The 18,548-nt window shown below is 37.6% G+C and overlaps 1 protein-coding gene across 1 annotated transcript; it reads right to left on the reverse strand.

Annotated features, from left to right (window-relative positions):
• Positions 1-9,888: 9,888 nt before the first annotated feature.
• olfml1 (olfactomedin-like 1) lies at positions 9,889-15,757 on the reverse strand. Its single transcript, XM_040133812.1, has 6 exons — positions 15,651-15,757; positions 13,766-13,869; positions 13,421-13,611; positions 12,787-12,884; positions 11,929-12,120; positions 9,889-10,518 (listed from the first exon to the last, which is right to left on the reverse strand). Exons 2-6 carry the CDS (start codon positions 13,798-13,800, stop codon positions 10,477-10,479), a joined length of 558 nt encoding a protein of 185 aa, XP_039989746.1. The 5' UTR covers positions 13,801-13,869; positions 15,651-15,757; the 3' UTR covers positions 9,889-10,476.
• Positions 15,758-18,548: the final 2,791 nt, after the last annotated feature.

Here is an 18,548-nt window from a genome sequence, read left to right on the forward strand (position 1 = left end):
GGGGGGTGGCAAGAGGTGAAGAGTGTTTTATCCAGTGAAATTTTTTTCCTTTTTCTTTTTTTTAATAAACTATTGAGCAGTCATTTCCATATGTTAATACAGAAGCCAAGGTGTGATGGAGGAATCCCAGAACAGCTGTCCCTCAATGTAGTTTGTCCAAAACCAGTGTGGCCCATTATCCCTTCTGTCTGTATTATTTCTGGATCAAGTACAGCGCTTTCCGTCTTTCATTTATTTTTTGGGAATTCGTCATACATCCAAAATGCCGTCCCTTTCAGCTCCCCTTGTTCTTGACAAATTCCTTTTGCTGGAAATATACAAATTTTTGCAGTGATAGGGCGAAGTCTGGTTCTGACAGGAGTTTCAAAGCAGAGTACATGACGTTTCTGAGGAGTGTGTCGCCGTTGTCAGTTGTGTTCTCAGGGATTCCCGGAAATATGAGATTGTCTCACATGCTTATACATTTGGACGTCAAGGACGGTCTCTTTCAGTGTTTTATTTTTTTTTAAGATTGTGGTCATCTGAGATGTGAGTAGTTCTACTGAGGTTTAAAGCTGTGCATTGTCTCTCTGGAGCTTGCCTATTTAATGGTGTTTGAATTCGAGATTCATTTTCAGGTCTTTTAAATCCTGGTGTAGCATACTAAGAATGTCCAGTTTTTTGTTTAAGGATTCAAGAACACTGAACTGTAAGTTGGTTTATGCAGGTCATTGCTATCCATGGATGAGTCTGTCTTTTTCCTTTTTTTTTGGGTTGGGAGTCTGGTGAGTCTGGTGGTCCGGGGTTGTTGGCCTCCTCCACTGCGAAGCGGTAGCTCTAGTTGTCAATTAATTCCTCTAAGTCCCCCACTCTCAATAGCTTACTATATTCTTCTGTGCTGTATGGATTTAATGTCCCATAATAATCATAGTGTTTTTGAGTATTTTGGTAAGAAAGCAGCAGAGATGTTGAGTCTGATCTAACAGCTGTGCGCCGCCATGCTTGATCGAAATATCACCTCTGTGGTCTCGCAATCTCAGCGCATCTCACATCCTCTCATCGAGGATTTTTTTTTTAACCAAATTTTTGGTTTTATACCGCCGGCAACATCACTTCACTTTACTTACATATCAACAGGTACTCTCAACAGCAGAGGTAACACTTCTCCCTCATCATTCAGGTTCATCATTTGAGGCTCCGGGAGCTCAATGATGGTGAGGGTGTTACGAAACACAGCTGACAGGCCTGAGGAGAGACAGCAAGATTTCAAAACATGATTTGCTGTAACATAAATTAATATTTTTTTAATGTCAAGTAGTTGTACTAGAGATTACATAGAGATAGGATTAAAAACAAACACTGTGATATATCAACCTATTCAACCAGTCTGATTAGCCTGCTAAGCTTTTTCATGATACTGGACCTAACTGAACTATGCCTACATTAATTTAAAAAAAGTCACAATAAAGTCACAAGTATTGTCTTGGACATAAAAGAATATTCATCAAAACTATCAAAAGTATTGCCCCCTCCCCACTGAGTGAATGTGAGCAATTTATAAATCTACAATAATGTCAATGTTTATCGTCTGCGGGCTTGTACATTCGTGCATGTGTGTTTGTGTGTGTGTGTAAATACCGTGCAGAATGATGAGATCCCAGACAGCAAGGACAGAGTCCCAGCAGGGCAGGGAAGTGACGAGAGTAAGGAGCCATGGCATCACAAAGATGACTGACAAGACTCCTATTGACTCCTGCAAGGAGGTTGGGAAAACAGGGAAGCTTAATTTTGACATAACCAAACAATGTATTCAAGACTTTTTTCCCTGCCAATTTCAAATAAACTCCTTTACTGACCCCCTAAATTAAATTTCCATCCATGACGTATGCAATTTAGTTAATGTTGTAACTTCATACTGCTTTATGCTTTCTGCTAAATGGTAATACAGAGTAGCTAAAAAACCATCAGCTTCCCAGGATCTGATCTTGGTAACATTTCAAATAATTCTGGTGTGTAATTTTCACACACATTTTCAATTTGTAACATTGAACAAATGTCTTACTAAATAAGACATCGTACGTCCCTCATATTTAAGCCTGGCATTCAAAATGCACTCCGCCACTGTTTACTCAGATCTGAAGGGTACAGCACAAGTACAAAAACCTATTTAAAGCTTGCTTGCCTTAACTGTCCTGAACAGCTCTATTACAAAGCAAATGCTGACCTCTAATACGCTTTTTCTGTAAGAGGGGGAAACTACTGTGCCGACAATAAGGCTATGTGGGGTTTGTACATGTCTATGTGTTGTGGCTCAAAAAGAGCAGCTTTCCTCCCAGACTTGCTGAATCAACATGAAGTATAACAATCCCTTCAAAGACGCTTAAGCAGCTTAAATGTTGGAAGGAAATGCATCAGTGTGCGCACACACTTAGACTAAAGACTGTGCAAATACAACATGGCTGAAGAATGCCCAGAAGAAGACTCGTTGTTTTCCAAATTGAAATTTAGAAAATCATACTTCGGTAAGACTATGAGTCAGCCCAGGTAGCAGCTCTGTGAGACTGTACTAAGTCACAGCAGTCACAGCAGCTAAATGCTAAAATAAGCAGGCTAATATGCTCACAATGACAATGTTATTATGCTTTTGTTTAGCAGGTATAATTATTTTCATGGTCACCTTACTTTAGCATGTTAGCATACTAGCATTTAGTAATGAGCTGATAGCAATTACATTAGTTTCACAGGTATTTGGTCTTAAAGCAAACTTAAACCTAACTAAATAAATTAAAACTTTGCCCTGATGATGATGATGATAAATGAAAAACAAGGTATCACAATATATCAAAGTTAATCTAATTTATCCTGTGGTGGACATTAATATCTGTACCAAATTTCCTGGCCTCCATCTAATAGTTGTAGATATTTCAGTGCGGATAAGGGTACTTGACCAACAAACCGACACACTAACAAATCAGCATTGCCATCAACAGAACCAAGCCACTAGCATACCTAAAAATACCACTTACAGTGCAACACCGTGTCGTTTAACTATTTTTTTAATTAATATTTACATCAAGAAATAATTTGCAGCTCCAGTATATTTCATCATCACTTGCTTTCAGTTACCAATGACATGAGCAAAACAACTTTTGGATCTGTAAAACCAAACAGTGAGCCTTAAGCCTGTCATTCTATGGAAACTTCTGATGTTAATTTTTTATGTCTAACACTGAACACACATTTCAATCTTTAATAGCTCATAAAAAAAAGTAGAGAGTACATGATTGAATAAAGAAGTGTAATAATAATGCAGTTAAACATCTACATCTAAACACTTTAATTCAAAATAAATAAAATACCAGTAGAGGCCTCTCAAAATTGTATTTATTTTTAATCAAGTACACAGAATATTGAATACTTTCTATAAAGAGAAGCTGGTTTTCTTTGGACAAAAAAAATCTAGCTGAAGCAACATCTTCCATTTCATGAGACAAAATTTGCTTCCACATGAAATGTGCTTTTTCACTTTATCACCAAAAGTAAAAGGTGGTGATACCATATCTGCAGTGAGACTCAATAAGTGCTCTTAGTGGCGATTCAGTAGTTAAATAACAGTGGGAACAGAGGGAGAAAATGACACAGCTGTAGGCTTTTGCTCCCTCAGTACAACCACTAATATTGCTACCATGACAAGCCTAAGGGTCCATATAGCGTTTTTCTCTGGCAGGAAAGCGCTGGCAGGGTGCTGGGGAGCGCCTCATCCCAGCGCAAGAAAGCGCTGCACATGGGTTTTGTTTCTATGAGAACAATATCTGGACCACATACCACCACCACTGTTGTATGATACACTGCATACCCTTTGTCTTTTTATTACTATTTGTTTGACTTTTTGTTTGTTTGTTTTGTTTTGTTTTTGAGCACCCACCAGAGGTTGCTTGCCCTCATACTTTGTAGGGATAAGCTTGTCGCCGCTCAATGTCACAGCCATAGAGCAAGGAGTTGTGTTGTGTTGACTACTTAGCTAACAACCTTACAACACGTACATTGATAAAAAGCCCAAAACTCACCAGTAATATTCAGTGCTTGGCTGATCTGCCCCCACAAATGGACTTTTCTGTCTTTGTTGCGATAGTTTTTGCCTGAGATATCATACAGCTAGGGATGGACAGACATGACCAGAACAAGTTTCTCCTCCATTTTTTGGTTACTAGGGTGACAAGTCCCAACCCATCTGATTGGTTGCCTGAAAAGAAGCTATAGTGACGACACCAGCACCTTTCTGAAAAGTTCAGAGATTTTCAACTAGAAGCATTTGGAGAAGCCAGTCAAAACAGGCGGAGCACTTTGAAAAAAGAGGCTGGGTGCAGTGGCTTTCTCTCTAGGCGGCTGCATGCGCCCACATATGCTCTCTCCTCATTGGGAACAATTGAAAAAAGATGCTGGCGCTCAGAAAAAAAAACTATATGTACACACACCCTAAGACAGAGAATGACAGACGACACCAAATTGAAGACAGATACACAGTTGCCACTCCATCACAGATAAACTACTTATCGCTTGGCCATATCTTGCTTCAAACACAAATGTACACACATACACACACACAGACATACATTTTCAAGGTATTTCTTGACATCAAGTTTTTTTGTGTTGTTTTTTTAGAGCATTTTCCCTTCTGAGCCAAGTCAAGTATTTCCAGTGCAAACAGACATACCCAACTTTCCTCCCAGTTTTCAATGTCTGCTCATAATCATTAACATGTTGAAGTTCATGACTGTATGTTTCTTAGTCAGTGAATATCTGAGCTGAAATTAAAGTCCATAAGCACTCACTATGTGATGAGAGAGCTTTGGCTTCCTGTATTTCAGGAACCGGTCAAAAACCTTCACCAGATGTTGGACCCTGATTAGATCACAAATAACAGCTTTGTTTATCTTGGCACAGCTGTTCCACAGATTACCAATTCCAAGAAAACACCAGAATTTGGGTATTGCATAGAATTTATGTTCCAAGGACCAATCTGAGTAATTGGTGAAAGTTAGCATTTTTGGAATTTTAAACATGAATATAGACTGATCAGCCACAACATTAAAACCAGTTACTCGTTGTAATGTTGTGGCTGATTGGTGTATATATACAGTATACAGTCAAGACTGGAAGTATTTGGACAGTTAGGCATTTGTTGTTATTGAGGCTCTGAAATATGGCAAATTCAATTTGAAATAAGATAATGGACACTACATTAAAGTGCCATTTTAAATTTGAGTTAATATACATCAATATTGAAAGAACTGTGTGGGATATGTAGCCCTTTAAACACAGTGCCCAAATTTTACGGGTTCAAAAGTAATTGGACACTTGGCTACTAAATTTTTCTTGGGTGGCTGTGAGTCGTTTCATTTAGTTATATATATATGTATGATTGTGTTTGATGGTGTACCATGGAAGAAAACTTTGTATTGTGTCTGTATTAATGTGCATCTCACATAATCCCACATCCTACTGCATAGCTGTGGAGCTACATGTTGCATTACTGTTTCTCGGGACTAATAGGAATAGATATTTCAACAGTGATTTCAGTTTGCTTTGCATCCTCTTCATGTTTTAGGCCAGAAAGTAATGTTTTTTTCGACCATAAAAGACAGTCCAAGAAAAGCTCCTAATTTCTCTGTATCTGTTTTCTCCATGTATGCTCATCAGATGTGGTAATGGTTTCTTGATGAATTTCATCACACAGCACCTTAAAATAGCACCTGGTTTTCCTTTATTTTGCACAAATGACTGAATGTTGTGTTTTAAAAGTATATACTAAGTACTTCTTAAATCTCCTGTATTATCAGTTTATATTGATATTGTTAAGACCATTCTTACTTGGTGACGCTGAGGTTGAACAGTTCTGCCAGATATTGGGTTTATCCAACAAGGCCGCCAGAACCCAAAACACCTCCTCCTCTCCCAACTGCATCAGCAGCACTGCAGCTATGTGTGCACAGCTATCCTTGTTAAGACATTGCGTTTAATTCCATTCATTGTAGAGTGCCTAACCCAAACCCTAGTCTTAACCATAACCAATTCATGCTTTCGGTCCCCATGAGGACTACTGGTCCTGACAAGGTTGGTGTATACACCGGGAAAGATCCCAAAGAGGAAAGAAAAAGTGCAAATTTGTTTTTCCTAAAAGAAACACATCAATACTGCATTTCCTACAGGATGAGGTGTGGGTATTTGATACAACACATTAAAAATGTTAAAGGTAAAGGATCTAACATATTTTATCAATTCCTGAGACAATGAAAATTAGTTCAGAAGAAGCAACAGCAGGGGACACTGCTGAGCAGGATGACAGCGTGTAACCTCAGTATACTTTGTACAGCAAACAATGGATATCTGCCCTCAATTAAGTACTGTATCTTGCCTCCTAATTTTGATACATAAAGTACACATATATATGTACTGCATATATACACCATTCAGCCAAAACATTAAAACTGGTAAACCATAACCGGTAACCGGTAATGTTGTGGCCGATTAGTGTATTTCGTATGAAAGCAGCATACAAGTCAGGACATACTGTAGTGCAGAGAGTTAATGCTGTAGACTGTAAAACAGGAATTAGATATTATACAAGAAGAGAAAGGAAGTTTCATTTGATAGGATTTTACACTTACTGGTATGCCATGCCGTCACAATTAATGACACACTATTTTCCAGAAATAAGAGGTAAAACAAAAATTGCAAAACCTATAAAAACATCCATGTCTAATTGGAGCTGATTAGGTTTAAGATGATTTTTATCCAGATTCACACTCTTGTTGTGTTGTTTTCAGATTGAGTAATTTATCTCTGTAGTTCACATCAAATAGGGTTCTTACATGATGAGAACATCTCAGAATTATTCTGATCTGAATCTAATATTTTAAGAGGAAAATTGCGATATAAAAGCTGCTGTTGATCTAGAGTCCCAGCAAAAAAGAAAAAAAAAACAGTGTCCTTCCAATTATAATTTTTTAATAATCTTTTAAAATAATTTGTATCCAGATTTTAGCATTATTGATTCTTTCATCCAATTTCCACCATTGAATACTTTAAATAAATTCAGATATTCCATAAAAAAAGATAAGCCCAAAGTATTTTATGCCAAAATTGTAATTATGTAGAAATGTAGAAAGAGTCATGTCTCAGTTAACTAAGCATACAGTCGCGCGGATCCTGCATGATGACGCAACTCTTCATATTAATGGTCCTGTTTCCATCAAGTGATCACAGCATGTACTGTAGCTATCTGCAGCAAAAAACTCCCCAAAGACTCCCAAACTCCGTCTCTCATGAAGACCTCCTGATGCTAATATTCTAGTACTAGTATTAACGGAAGTAACAAATTGCATGCTCCTTTTCACACATGCTTCTATATAGTCACAGCAAACTAAAAATGAAGTTAAGTTTCTTCAAATTCCATATTTGACTGACGTTTGCTTAATGAGCATCACAAGTTCTTCCTTCCTTTCCTGTCAAAAGTTTGTCCATCATGTACTTTAAATGTTGTTTGATCCTATGAAAAAGAAGTAGCACTGGATACAGTTTCAAAACCATAGACAGTGTGACCTTGGCTGTATCCAACCTGTGGGTTGTATTTGGCATAGGCAGTGAGGAATCTGAAGAGCTTGGCCTGATCCTCAATGGCTTCTGGGCTCTCCCCCTTCAGAGAGCGGTGGGTTGGGAAGGAACGGCCTATGAAACAGGCCAAATCAATATGAACTACATACCATTTTTCCTCCAACAACAGACCTAAAGTCTGCTTCTGCCTGGTGTACATTGATATTTATTGTCTTTTTCACTTACATTCATTTCTTAAGCACTACCGTGATCATTACATAATTTCCACCTTAACCCTAGACATGGCGCAATACTAGAAAAGAAGTGCATTGTATGAATTTGAAAAAGGTTTTTAGGACTTTAGGTCCACTTACAACTAGAATTACTTCCTCGCAGTTGTATGTCTATGCCAACCAGTCTAGTTGGTGTTTGCTGTTTACATCCATGTCTGTCCAGACCCATATAAAATGTGTAGTGAAGACTTTGACGGGATTTAATAAAAGGTATTAAGTGTATTTGGACAAAACGTGTTTTTTGAGGTCACTGTGACCTTGATCTTTGAACACCAAATTCTACTATATTCATACTTTAGTCCAAGTTGACATCTGTGCCAGACTTAAGGAAATTCCCTTCAAGCGTTTCTGATATATTGCATTCACAAGAATGGGATAGACGGGCAGACAACCTGAAACATAGTGCCTCTGGCCATGTCTGTAACTGGTGCGGCAGCATAAAAACCATATTGTCAACAGACCGGTAAAAAAATGTTCAACATACACACACTAAGCTTATAATCTTATCGCCCTGTTTGAACTCACGCAGGTCCAAGGTGATCTGTTGAAACAATACAGAGTAGCAAGGCTCAGGGCAGCTGGAGGGCTGCTGATGGTTCAAGCCCAGATTGTTCTGTGTGTCACTGAGCGTTGCTATTGCTGGCAGGATGCCGTACTCACTGACAACCAAGTCCACCAGGGGCTCTCACACCTTTGACAAGCACTTCTGTGGGTGAAAGCACGGTGTTCCCTTGTTAAAAATTAATCAGGACACAAATGCTGAATGAATAACAGAGTAGGGGGAAGGATTGTTACTCATGACCATGTTTGGTCAGGGACTGGATAGATGTATAGCCAAGCTGAATTAGTTAAACCACAATAAAATGATGGTTTTGGGTATTGGTGGGTAAAATTAGCTTTTTAAAGGACTGAGTAATTGTTTCAAAGCATTTGCTACAGTCAAAATGTCGACATCTGCTGGGCAACCTCTGCTGTTGATTTTGTATGAAATGAATAAATCCAAGACACATTATAACGCTGTGAGCCACAATACAAGTGTTCCCATTGCTCTCTTTATTAATATTTTGTTCAATAAAGCTTACATTATTAAAACTCAACATTTATTCAATAAAGACTTTATCATAAAAATCTACAGTGTGCCGCTTTAGGCAGATTGATTGTGTGGGCTATGGCTTGTTCACACGCAGATTGACAGGCACATTCTGCATTAAAAACCACAGCAACACCTCTCTGTTTCAAGAGTAATAAGGCTTCATTTGTGGTCTTTTTAGCCCTCTGAAGCAAAGCAATGAAACATCTTGCCCCTATACTTCTCATTTGGGAGGTTGATACTGTGTTGATAAGTCTGTATTGAGCACAAAACCACTAGTTATAGAAATGCCCTCTTTCACTAGCTTTTCTAGTTCACTTTGATAATGCACTTGTGAATTTAAACTAGAGATGCAACTAACAATCGATATCATTATCAAATCTGCAGATTAATCAATAATTGTCTCATTAGAAAAAATTGAAAAAGACCCGAAGTCCTTAAGTCCATGGTGACATATTAGAATGGCTCACTTTGTATTACCAACAGTCCAAAACAGTCCAAAATTATATCAATTTACAATAATATAAAACAGAAATGCATAAAATACTGACATTTAGGAAGGTGGTACCAGAAAATTTTTTGTATTTTTGCTTGAAAAGTGACTTTTCTGTTGACTGACTAATCAATTAATTGACTAATGGCTTCAGCTTTAACGTCAAAAAAGCTGTAACAGCTCAACCACAATTAGATTTTATATTTTATTGCATTATTTGTCAAGTCACCAGTGCTTATCCAAGAGAGCAAGGGCTGCAACTAACAAAATTACCAATTACATTACCAATTAATCTGCTGATTATTTTTTTGATCAGTCGATTAATCTGCAGATTATTTGTTCGATTGTTTGCAATAATACAAAATAAAAAGCAACAAATCCTCAACTCTGAGAAGACAAAACAATTAAATCATTTTTTGGCTGTTTTTGCTTGACAAATGCTTGAGGCAATCGATTATCAAAATATTTGCCTATTAATTTTGTGACAACTGATAATTCAACTAATCATTTCAGCTCTAAAGAACTGTAGACTTTATTCCAATTTGCACACAATTTTAGGTTATTTTACGATTTTGTTATTAATGATACAGAGATAGCTGTTGAAAATAATTAAGGCATTCTTTGTTTTTGGTGAAGGCGGTTTTTGTATTTTGGCATTTTGGCTACTTTGTTGCAAATTTAATTGTGGAAATCACTGCCTCAGCAAAAATAGGTAAGTAATTTTTTTTTTTTTTTGTCAAAAAGTAAAACAGAGGGAGTCTTAAAATATCTGGTGGCAGTGTTTAAAAAATCTTTTGTTCTGATTCCCAACTTCACAGCATCATTTTGCAAGTGCATACTGCAGTATGCAACATTATTCACCTAAGGATGACACAAGCCTCTTGTGTGTGTGAACAGGCTGTATCTTTAAACAGTTACTGCACGTAAAACATTACAGCAGATGATTAACATTTTAACTTTTTGTAGTTTGTTCAAGCTTCACCTGGCCCCTGCAGATAAAGCTGGCTCCATTCCAGTAGCTGAGCAGCTCACACAGCTCTTTCATCCTCAGTGAGCTCAACTGCGGGTAGCTGACAGAGACAACACAACATGGTGAGCCTGGACTAATTCATCACTTTTTTGGAATCAGGTAGATAACAGCATTTTCTGTTAAAACAAACACTGGTCATTGAGTGTTCGACATCTGATTCCAAGAAGTATGAGCATTAGTGACTACAGCCTGAGGTCTGAGTTGATGTATCTATGCTGATGTGATTCAATGCTGATTCTAGCAAGTATTCATGAAGATGTTTTTGCTATTGTTTTTATTCATATTTGACAAGTGAAACGATTTTAGTATGGTGTGGGGAATTAATTGGCAACTATTGCAATTATGGAGTCATTATTATAACATTATAACATTTGACGGTTTAAAGTTCTAAAATGTCCATATCAACCAATTCATTGAGAAAATATGTTGCTTTGTCATTGGATAAATTTACATTACCCATAATGACCGAACTACTGTTTCGTTGGTCAAACGCTTGCATACCAGTAACGTTACCAATAACACCATTTCACTGACGTTTTATATAATTAATTAACGTTAACAAGCCAATGAAAATAATAAAATGAAACATAATGTGTAAAACGCTACCAGATTTTTTTTAAGTGAATAATAATTTAACTTTCCTAAATAACTTTAAATGCCCTGGGTTACGACGAGAAGGTTCAACGCTGACTATCTAGCTTAAGTAGTTAGTTTAACGCTAACTAGTTTTCAGGAAGTAGCTACAGTAATATCACTATGTCCCGTACTTGTAATCATGACATCGATAATGCAGTTGTTGGTCCTTTCTTTTGGTAATAGGAAAGCCGAATTCATCAAAACGCATATTCTCAGTGCGTCTTCTATTTGTTGAGTTTTCTCCTGCTGGCGTTGCCACTGTTTCCCTTCCTCATAGTCAAAAAGGCAGTTGTTTGAACACAATTTTGCCGTTTCAAAAACAGCGGTCAACAATGACGAGTATTGAGTTGCTGCTTTCAAACTCAACGGTCGCACTCGGACTGCCCCTTTGTCTACGTCATCATCTACGAAAAATGGGCGGGATGTATCAGAGACGTTTAAACAAAGAAGAGTGGATTTCAGATGCACATTAATTGGACAGGGATTTGTGTCTGCGAATAACAAGCAAAAGAACTACAACATAACTGAGTTTTTTAAACAATTTAAGTAACAAGAATATCAGGCATTATATATATGATTGGTAAATTCTTAATCATAAACTTGTTTTAAGCGCAGACTATTCATTTTTCTCTCAACTTTCTGACGATGCAACCAAAATAAATCATATATCAATCTTACTGAGTCATACAAATTCATACAAATTACTTCAGAAATTGCCTGTACTCTCATGCTGTCCCACCATCACTTCAGCAGTTGTAGTGTACTATTATACATAGTACTGTATTAGGCTTTGACTCTGTATTCAGTCACCCACCTTCAGTATCTGGTTGGGTGTATCTGCCTTGTGGTAGTAGAGGAATCCATTGTAGACCACATGACCTGTCCCCTGCCACTGGAAAGGCAGCTGCACCACCTTAGCTGGGGGAGAAGTGATCCTCTCTTTGAAGCTTTGCAGAGTGGCATACTCAAGTAGAGTGTTGTTACGAATTCCACTGAGCAGGTAGACCTGAAAGATTTACATGTGTGACCAGCTGAGATGTGAGTAAGAACTGTATTGTGCAACTCAGCTTTTGCTTTCCATTCTTGGTTAAAATATAATGATATAATCTGTTTCTGGCCACCTGACAAATGAAAGTCAGATATTTACTCTATTTTAAGCTTTATTTTGGTCACCAGCTTTTGAGGGAAAATCTGGGTCTTTAGCAGTGCTAAATGCTATGTGCTCCACCAGCTCAATGCTACAATTTACCAGATAGCCACTAACTATGTCTGTTTGCTTTTTAGTGCTGGGCGCGTCATGTACAATGGGTTTAGTAGAGGGTCTTTTTTGCATTAAACAAATGCCTGCTACATCTGGAAACAGGGTTGACGAGACTGGCAAGATGGAAACAAAAAAGTAAAGTTGCAGGCTGTAAAACCAAAACAATTAGCTGAAAGATGCTAAAAAGTTCAGTAGAGCTGGATGGAACTGCAGAATTTGCAGTAATTATCTTTGCGTATGTCAATATGAACAAGCCATTTTACATTATGTATACTTCTATTGTAACATAAATTTAATTCATTGGTGCAGCTTCAAGGAATAAGCACAGTCTACTGCCTTGAAAGAAAAACAGCTTTCTACTGTAAACATTCCATTATAACCGTAAGTACATCATCTTTAAAAAGAACAGACCTTGGCTGATTGTTGATCCTTGAACCAGGAACCATAGGTGTCTCCTGCCTTCTTCACAATCTTGAGAGACGTAATTTGACTCAGGGCTGTGCTGCAGTCTGGAGATGTTTAAGAGATGAATATAAATGAATAGGTTTTTCATTGAATTGTAGCACAACATCCAGTACATTTTGTGTCTTTCTAGTTTGTGTCTTTCTGTTTGCTTGGATCTGTCCTTTCACATTCAACATTTTGTTCTTTTACTTTTTTCTTCGCTTTTATTCTCCTCCTCCTCCTAGGTTGACCACTAGACAGACAAATGCTATATGTCTAGATAGCACAGACCCTTGTTTTACTAAATTCGTGGGGACCCCTCATTGACATAATGCATTCCTTAGCCCTTTATCCTAATCTTAATCATCACAACTGATAGCCTTACCCTAACCCTAACCCTAACCCTAACCTAAACCTAATTCTAACCCTAATCCTAAAAGCAAGGTTTAACCCTCAAACAGCTTTTTAAACTTGTGGCGTCCAGCATTTTGGTCCCCAAAAAGCTGTTAGACCCCACAAATATAGTGGGTTTTCGGACCCCATGAATATAGTAAAACAAGCCCAAACACACAATGTACACTGTACAGGCATAAGTTCCTACCATTCTCCACTTTGATCTTGGCTTTCTTCTTTAACTGGTCCAGTTCTGCAGCCTTTACCTGTTGTTCCAGCAGAGCCTCCTCCATCTCAATGTCAGACTGGGTGGGGATCTTGTTTTCTAGATACTCCAACTCTCTCCCCATCCGGTCTAAACGCACAGCCACACTGTCCACCTGGCTCTTGACCTCTGATCTATAGAGAATAAAACTAGTTATTTAATGTACATTTCTTTCAGTAACTACTGTAGTTCTTTCATGTTGTCACTTACTGACAATTCAGTTAATTTATTCATGTTATATTGTCCATTTGGATAACTGTTAAAAGGAGGTCTTTCAAACAGGCCTACCTCAAAACACTGAGTGATGACAAATAACCCATCATTTCAGAGGAGAGGTCATAGGTCTTCTGGGTGACACTCACTGTGTTTTGCTCACATTGATTCAGACGCTCCTGATTTCATTGACACAGAAAAAAAGTGTTATGAACACACATTTAAAGCAAGAATATCCATCTTTTGTAAGATTAAATAACACATTCTCCCTCTTACAAATGGAAAAGTAAATTAATACAATAAAACCCAACCTTGCTCAATTCAATAGGCCTACACTTGTTTTCATGCTAGGCTTTCTTGGCCCCGTATGACCAGTAGCTTATGGTGGCTAATCTTAACTAATGCTAGCAAATTTGAGCTAGATATTGAGTGACTGAGTCAATTCACTGGCTTTAGAATTCTTCTCTGTTTGTGCTACTGTTACACTACATTTTAACATTTCTGTCTATGGCTCCTATTCAGCAGAAGTTACACTTTTTCGCTTTAAGCAAAAACATGGAATTCTCTGTCACCATTCGACTATTAAACTGAACTTTTGAAAGAAAAAAAAAATACAACGTCCCTCTTACAGATGAAAAGTTAAATTCATATAAGCTATAAAACACAACCTTGCTCTTTACTGCTACAGCCTTACTAGGTCTGGTATGACCAGTAGCTTTTGATGGCTAATGTTAGCTAATGTTCACAAACTTTAAGTTGATATTGTGATATAACAGGCATAGTGAGTCCACCAACTTTAGAATTCTGCTCTGGTTGTGCTATTGTGGCACTACATTTTAGCATTTACTGTTGTCACATAATTATCGATTGTGGCCACAATGTCTGCTGTTCACTATAAGTTACATTTGAGAAAAAACAATAAATTCTCTTTTAACTCTTACACTGAACTTTTAAAAAAAGAAATAACACATAGTTCCTTAACCAAATGTAGCCTAAAGTTCAACTCATAAGGAAGAAAAATCCTTGCTTAATTTAATACACTCAGGTGTTTTGCTATGGCCAGTATCTTATGGTGGTTAATCTTGGCTAATATTCGAAAACTATAGTCAGGAAAAATTATATATTCTGGCTTTAAAACATTAACCAGTGATGTTAATGTACCTGAGAGCTCTCTGAAATTAAGTACAATGTAGTATCTTACCTAACTGAAGCATACAGTATACTGTATCTCTACAGATATTGCAAGATATTTTCTAGATATCAGTAGACTCAGCCAGATGCATATAACAGGAAGACATAAAAATCAGTCAGACAGCTGAGAGAATGCCAATATTGCAGCCAGATGATCTGAGCGTGGTATGAACATAGTGCAAGTCATATTTTCATTATCTAATGTATTAATCTGCTCATTTTAAGTTCTGATGTTTCTAACAGCAAGAAAAGTTAGCTTAGTTTATGTAGTTCAGCACAAGCCAGAAGAATATACTCTATATTTAAGTTAATGTGTGTTTAACATTGCAATGGTTGATGCTAAGCACTGCAAGGGTTGAGGTTATTGGGCTTTGATGTCTCAGTCATCATGATGAATATAGATATTTGATGTCATATGGAAGTGCAACAGCCGCCTACCTCCATCTGAGCCAACCTCCTCTCCAGGTACTGGATTATAAAAGCATCCTGGGAGGAACACTGACTCTGGACTGAACCCACAGTCAGACACAAAGATAAGAGAAGGACAGGAACCACTCTGCCTGACATTACTTGCACTTCTGTCAATAACTCAGCAGTTAAACTACTGCAGCAAGAACTTCACTATTTCTGTCTCTAGAATGCCCTGTCAGTGATATAGACCTTGTCTTGTATTTCTGTAGCGCTCCTATAGCATACATCCCACTAAAACAGTCTTCCAAAAGAAAAAAAATCCATATGATCAATCCATATGGCTTCAGTCACAGTTTACCACAGTCTTGCTGTGTTGAAAGGAATCCTTGACGGTCCGTTAATGACTGAATATTCCTTTTCCTCCTGCTGAGTTCAGTTAGTGTTTTAGACTTGTATGAGTTGTAGCTCCAGAAAACTTCTGTCTTGTTTCTGTAATCAGTCATTTCTCCAGTGGGTTTTGGATCCAAGTAAGCGTCACCCATGGTCCCTCCCAGTCCCTCTCTCTCCCAGTCTCTCTGTCTGTCCCTCTCCCACCCTTCCCCTCTCTGGAGTTTGTGCATTTAAGGTATGAGGGCAAAAACCAACAGAGGAGGGGGAGAGAGAGACGGTGAGAGTTAGAAAAAAGCAAGAAAGTTCATACCCTATTGGTTAATCCTGCAGTTTTATATTGTAATACTCTCCAGATGGCCCACTGACACGTCCTCAGTTCTCACACAGAGCATAAGCTGTTCAATGAAAATTGTTTACTAGGCTATATAAAGTAAAGTAAAGGGATCAGCAATGTCTAATTCCATGTGAAACACACTACACACCAACATTCATAATATTAAAAAAAACTGTTTTCAGTCTACATAACACTACATCAGTATTTTGTTAGGCATAAGGACTCTCACCGTCAGGATTACAGGTTTCATTTTGATATTATAGTCACAAAGCATACGTGCATACAGGACTGAACAATGCTAATTAGAATATAGCTAGTTTAATATTCAACATAAAGGGATATCTGACTCTATAAATCTAAAGTCTGAACATTATTTTCTGGCCTATCACCTTTTCTGGTCAGATAATATTCTGACAGATTTATGTCCGAAAAGGTGCCACTGCCATCATAGGTAATTCATGGTTACCTGCTCTTTTATCTCCATCTGGTGCTTTTAAGAGCCACCTGGGTCTGTTTCCTGGGCTTTTTTGAGAGACATCCAGATATTGTCTCTCATAACAAAAATGTGTTTTTTGTTTTGTAAATAACATTGGTTTCAACACTGTACTTGATCTGGTGGATGTTACACACAGACCTTACAGTAGAAGTGAAACTGAATGTGAACAAGACAAGGATAATAAAAGATAAGACAGTAACATGTTAACAAAGTAACATAGATCCCATCTTCTTAACATCTTCTTTTGAGCTCTCCAATACTTTATCTTTCATTAAGCCTCTGCAGGTACATCAAGTTGCTACCATGAGATGGCGCCATATCACAACAAGAATATTACCACATGACATACTAGAGTCTTGTGGTAGTAATCCTTACCCCATCACCCCCAACAAAGCCACCCACTGCCCCCCACCTTACCTGTGGTCTGTAATAATAGCCTACTGCTAAAACCTCTGTTGGTTGCGGTGGTAATAGTAATGCAGCAGGAAAGCAAGAAGGAACTGTGAGCCTAGTTCCTGAGCTGAAATGTGCTCTGCTGCATCCTTTTAGAACAAAACAATGTCTACGTGTGACTCCAAATCCCAGATTTAATGCTATATGTCTATGAGTGATTTACTGTCAAACTGGAGAACTGCTTTGAAGATCAAATCACAATTTTAAAAATCGACAGCATAAGAACTGCTGGGAATTAAAACGTGTCTTGGGCATGGCAATTGCTTGTTTTTTCCTGTGTAGTTTATCATAGTCAGTGATGTAATAAGTATTCTGATCATATAGGCTATGAAAGTTATAGTAGCAATGCTACAATTTAAAAGTTTACAGGTAAAAGCCCTGCATTCAAAATTTTTCTTAAGTAAAAGTACAGAGGTACAATGTATGGAGAAATTTGCAAAGATGCACTTACTCTGTAAACATTTACACATTTGGGGATCCAGTTGTACATGTGAAAAAGGGTTTTGCACAGTTGTGGAATGCTCTCTGTCATTTGCGGTAAAATTGGATTCGGATGAAGCCATGATGTCACTGGTGTGTTGATGCTACATGATGGGATTGATGTGACTTAAGGATTTTCTCTGAGCTACCATTGACCCTTTCATCCATTTCTTTCTCCCCATCTTCTCAGCAGCACCTTGGCCCCATCCTTCCCTTCCCAGGTGATACCATCACTGGAATCCAAACTAACATCAACATTGCATTCTAGTGCTGCTGGCTAGCTGGACTATTCTCTGATTTTCATCTTGATCTAAACTTTTCTGTAAAAGTATATAGTTTTAGTTTATTACAGTGAACTTGTTTTACATTTATATTTAAATAAATATTAACCTATGTTTGAGAATTATGTTTGTTATATACAGTCTTTTATGAACAAATTATAATCCAAATTATTACAACTTAAGTTGTACAGTATACATTTGTAAAATTATTAAAGTGTGCTGAAAGGTATTGCACTTATTGTACACATTTTGGTATTAAAAAATAGTAGACTTTTTGGCTGGACCGCAACAGTGAGGCCAGTCCTAGAAACACGAATGTCAGTGATTGACTGACTGACTGACTGATGAAATTACACCATTGGTCACCTGAATGCTGCATGACTGGGTGCTGAAGTTACTCCATTTGTCGACAAGCCAAGTGTTGGAGTTTCCCCACTGGCTTTTGCTTTTTCAAAATGAATTGCCGCCAACAGTTTCTAATACGTCATCAGGGGATGTTTACAGACAGTGTTGCTGACTTAACTGTCGCTAAATTTACGACTTGCATATCAACTTCGGGGCAGTGAAGTGAGCCATATCTTGTGAAACCATGGTCTTACCAGCTTATCTTTATATCTGCTGGAAACCTAATTTTAGCAACAGTTGTTGAAGGAGTGAGAGTATTATAAGTATTAGCTTTAGTACTAGTAGTAATAGTTTGGAAGTAATGTAACAGCAGTAGTAGTAGTACTTTCATAATATCATAATTGTTGTGTAATAGTAGTGATTCTTCTGTAAAAGCAGTATGCCAGACTGTAGTTAAACTTAAGAATAGATCAGTAT

The sequence above is a fragment of the Xiphias gladius genome, chromosome 8 (assembly GCF_016859285.1).
Source record: "Xiphias gladius isolate SHS-SW01 ecotype Sanya breed wild chromosome 8, ASM1685928v1, whole genome shotgun sequence".
NCBI lineage: Eukaryota > Metazoa > Chordata > Actinopteri > Istiophoriformes > Xiphiidae > Xiphias > Xiphias gladius.

Bases quoted from the DNA above. Each gene is read 5' to 3' on its own strand.
- olfml1 (XM_040133812.1), bottom strand. From the start codon at position 13,800: ATGATGGGTTATTTGTCATCACTCAGTGTTTTGAG. The intron at 12,121-12,786 runs GTCTGTTCTTTT...TAAATCTTTCAG, and splicing joins AGGATCAACAATCAGCCAAG to GTCTACCTGCTCAGTGGAAT. The intron at 10,519-11,928 runs GTGGGTGACTGA...TGTCTCTGTCAG, and splicing joins CACCCAACCAGATACTGAAG to CTACCCGCAGTTGAGCTCAC.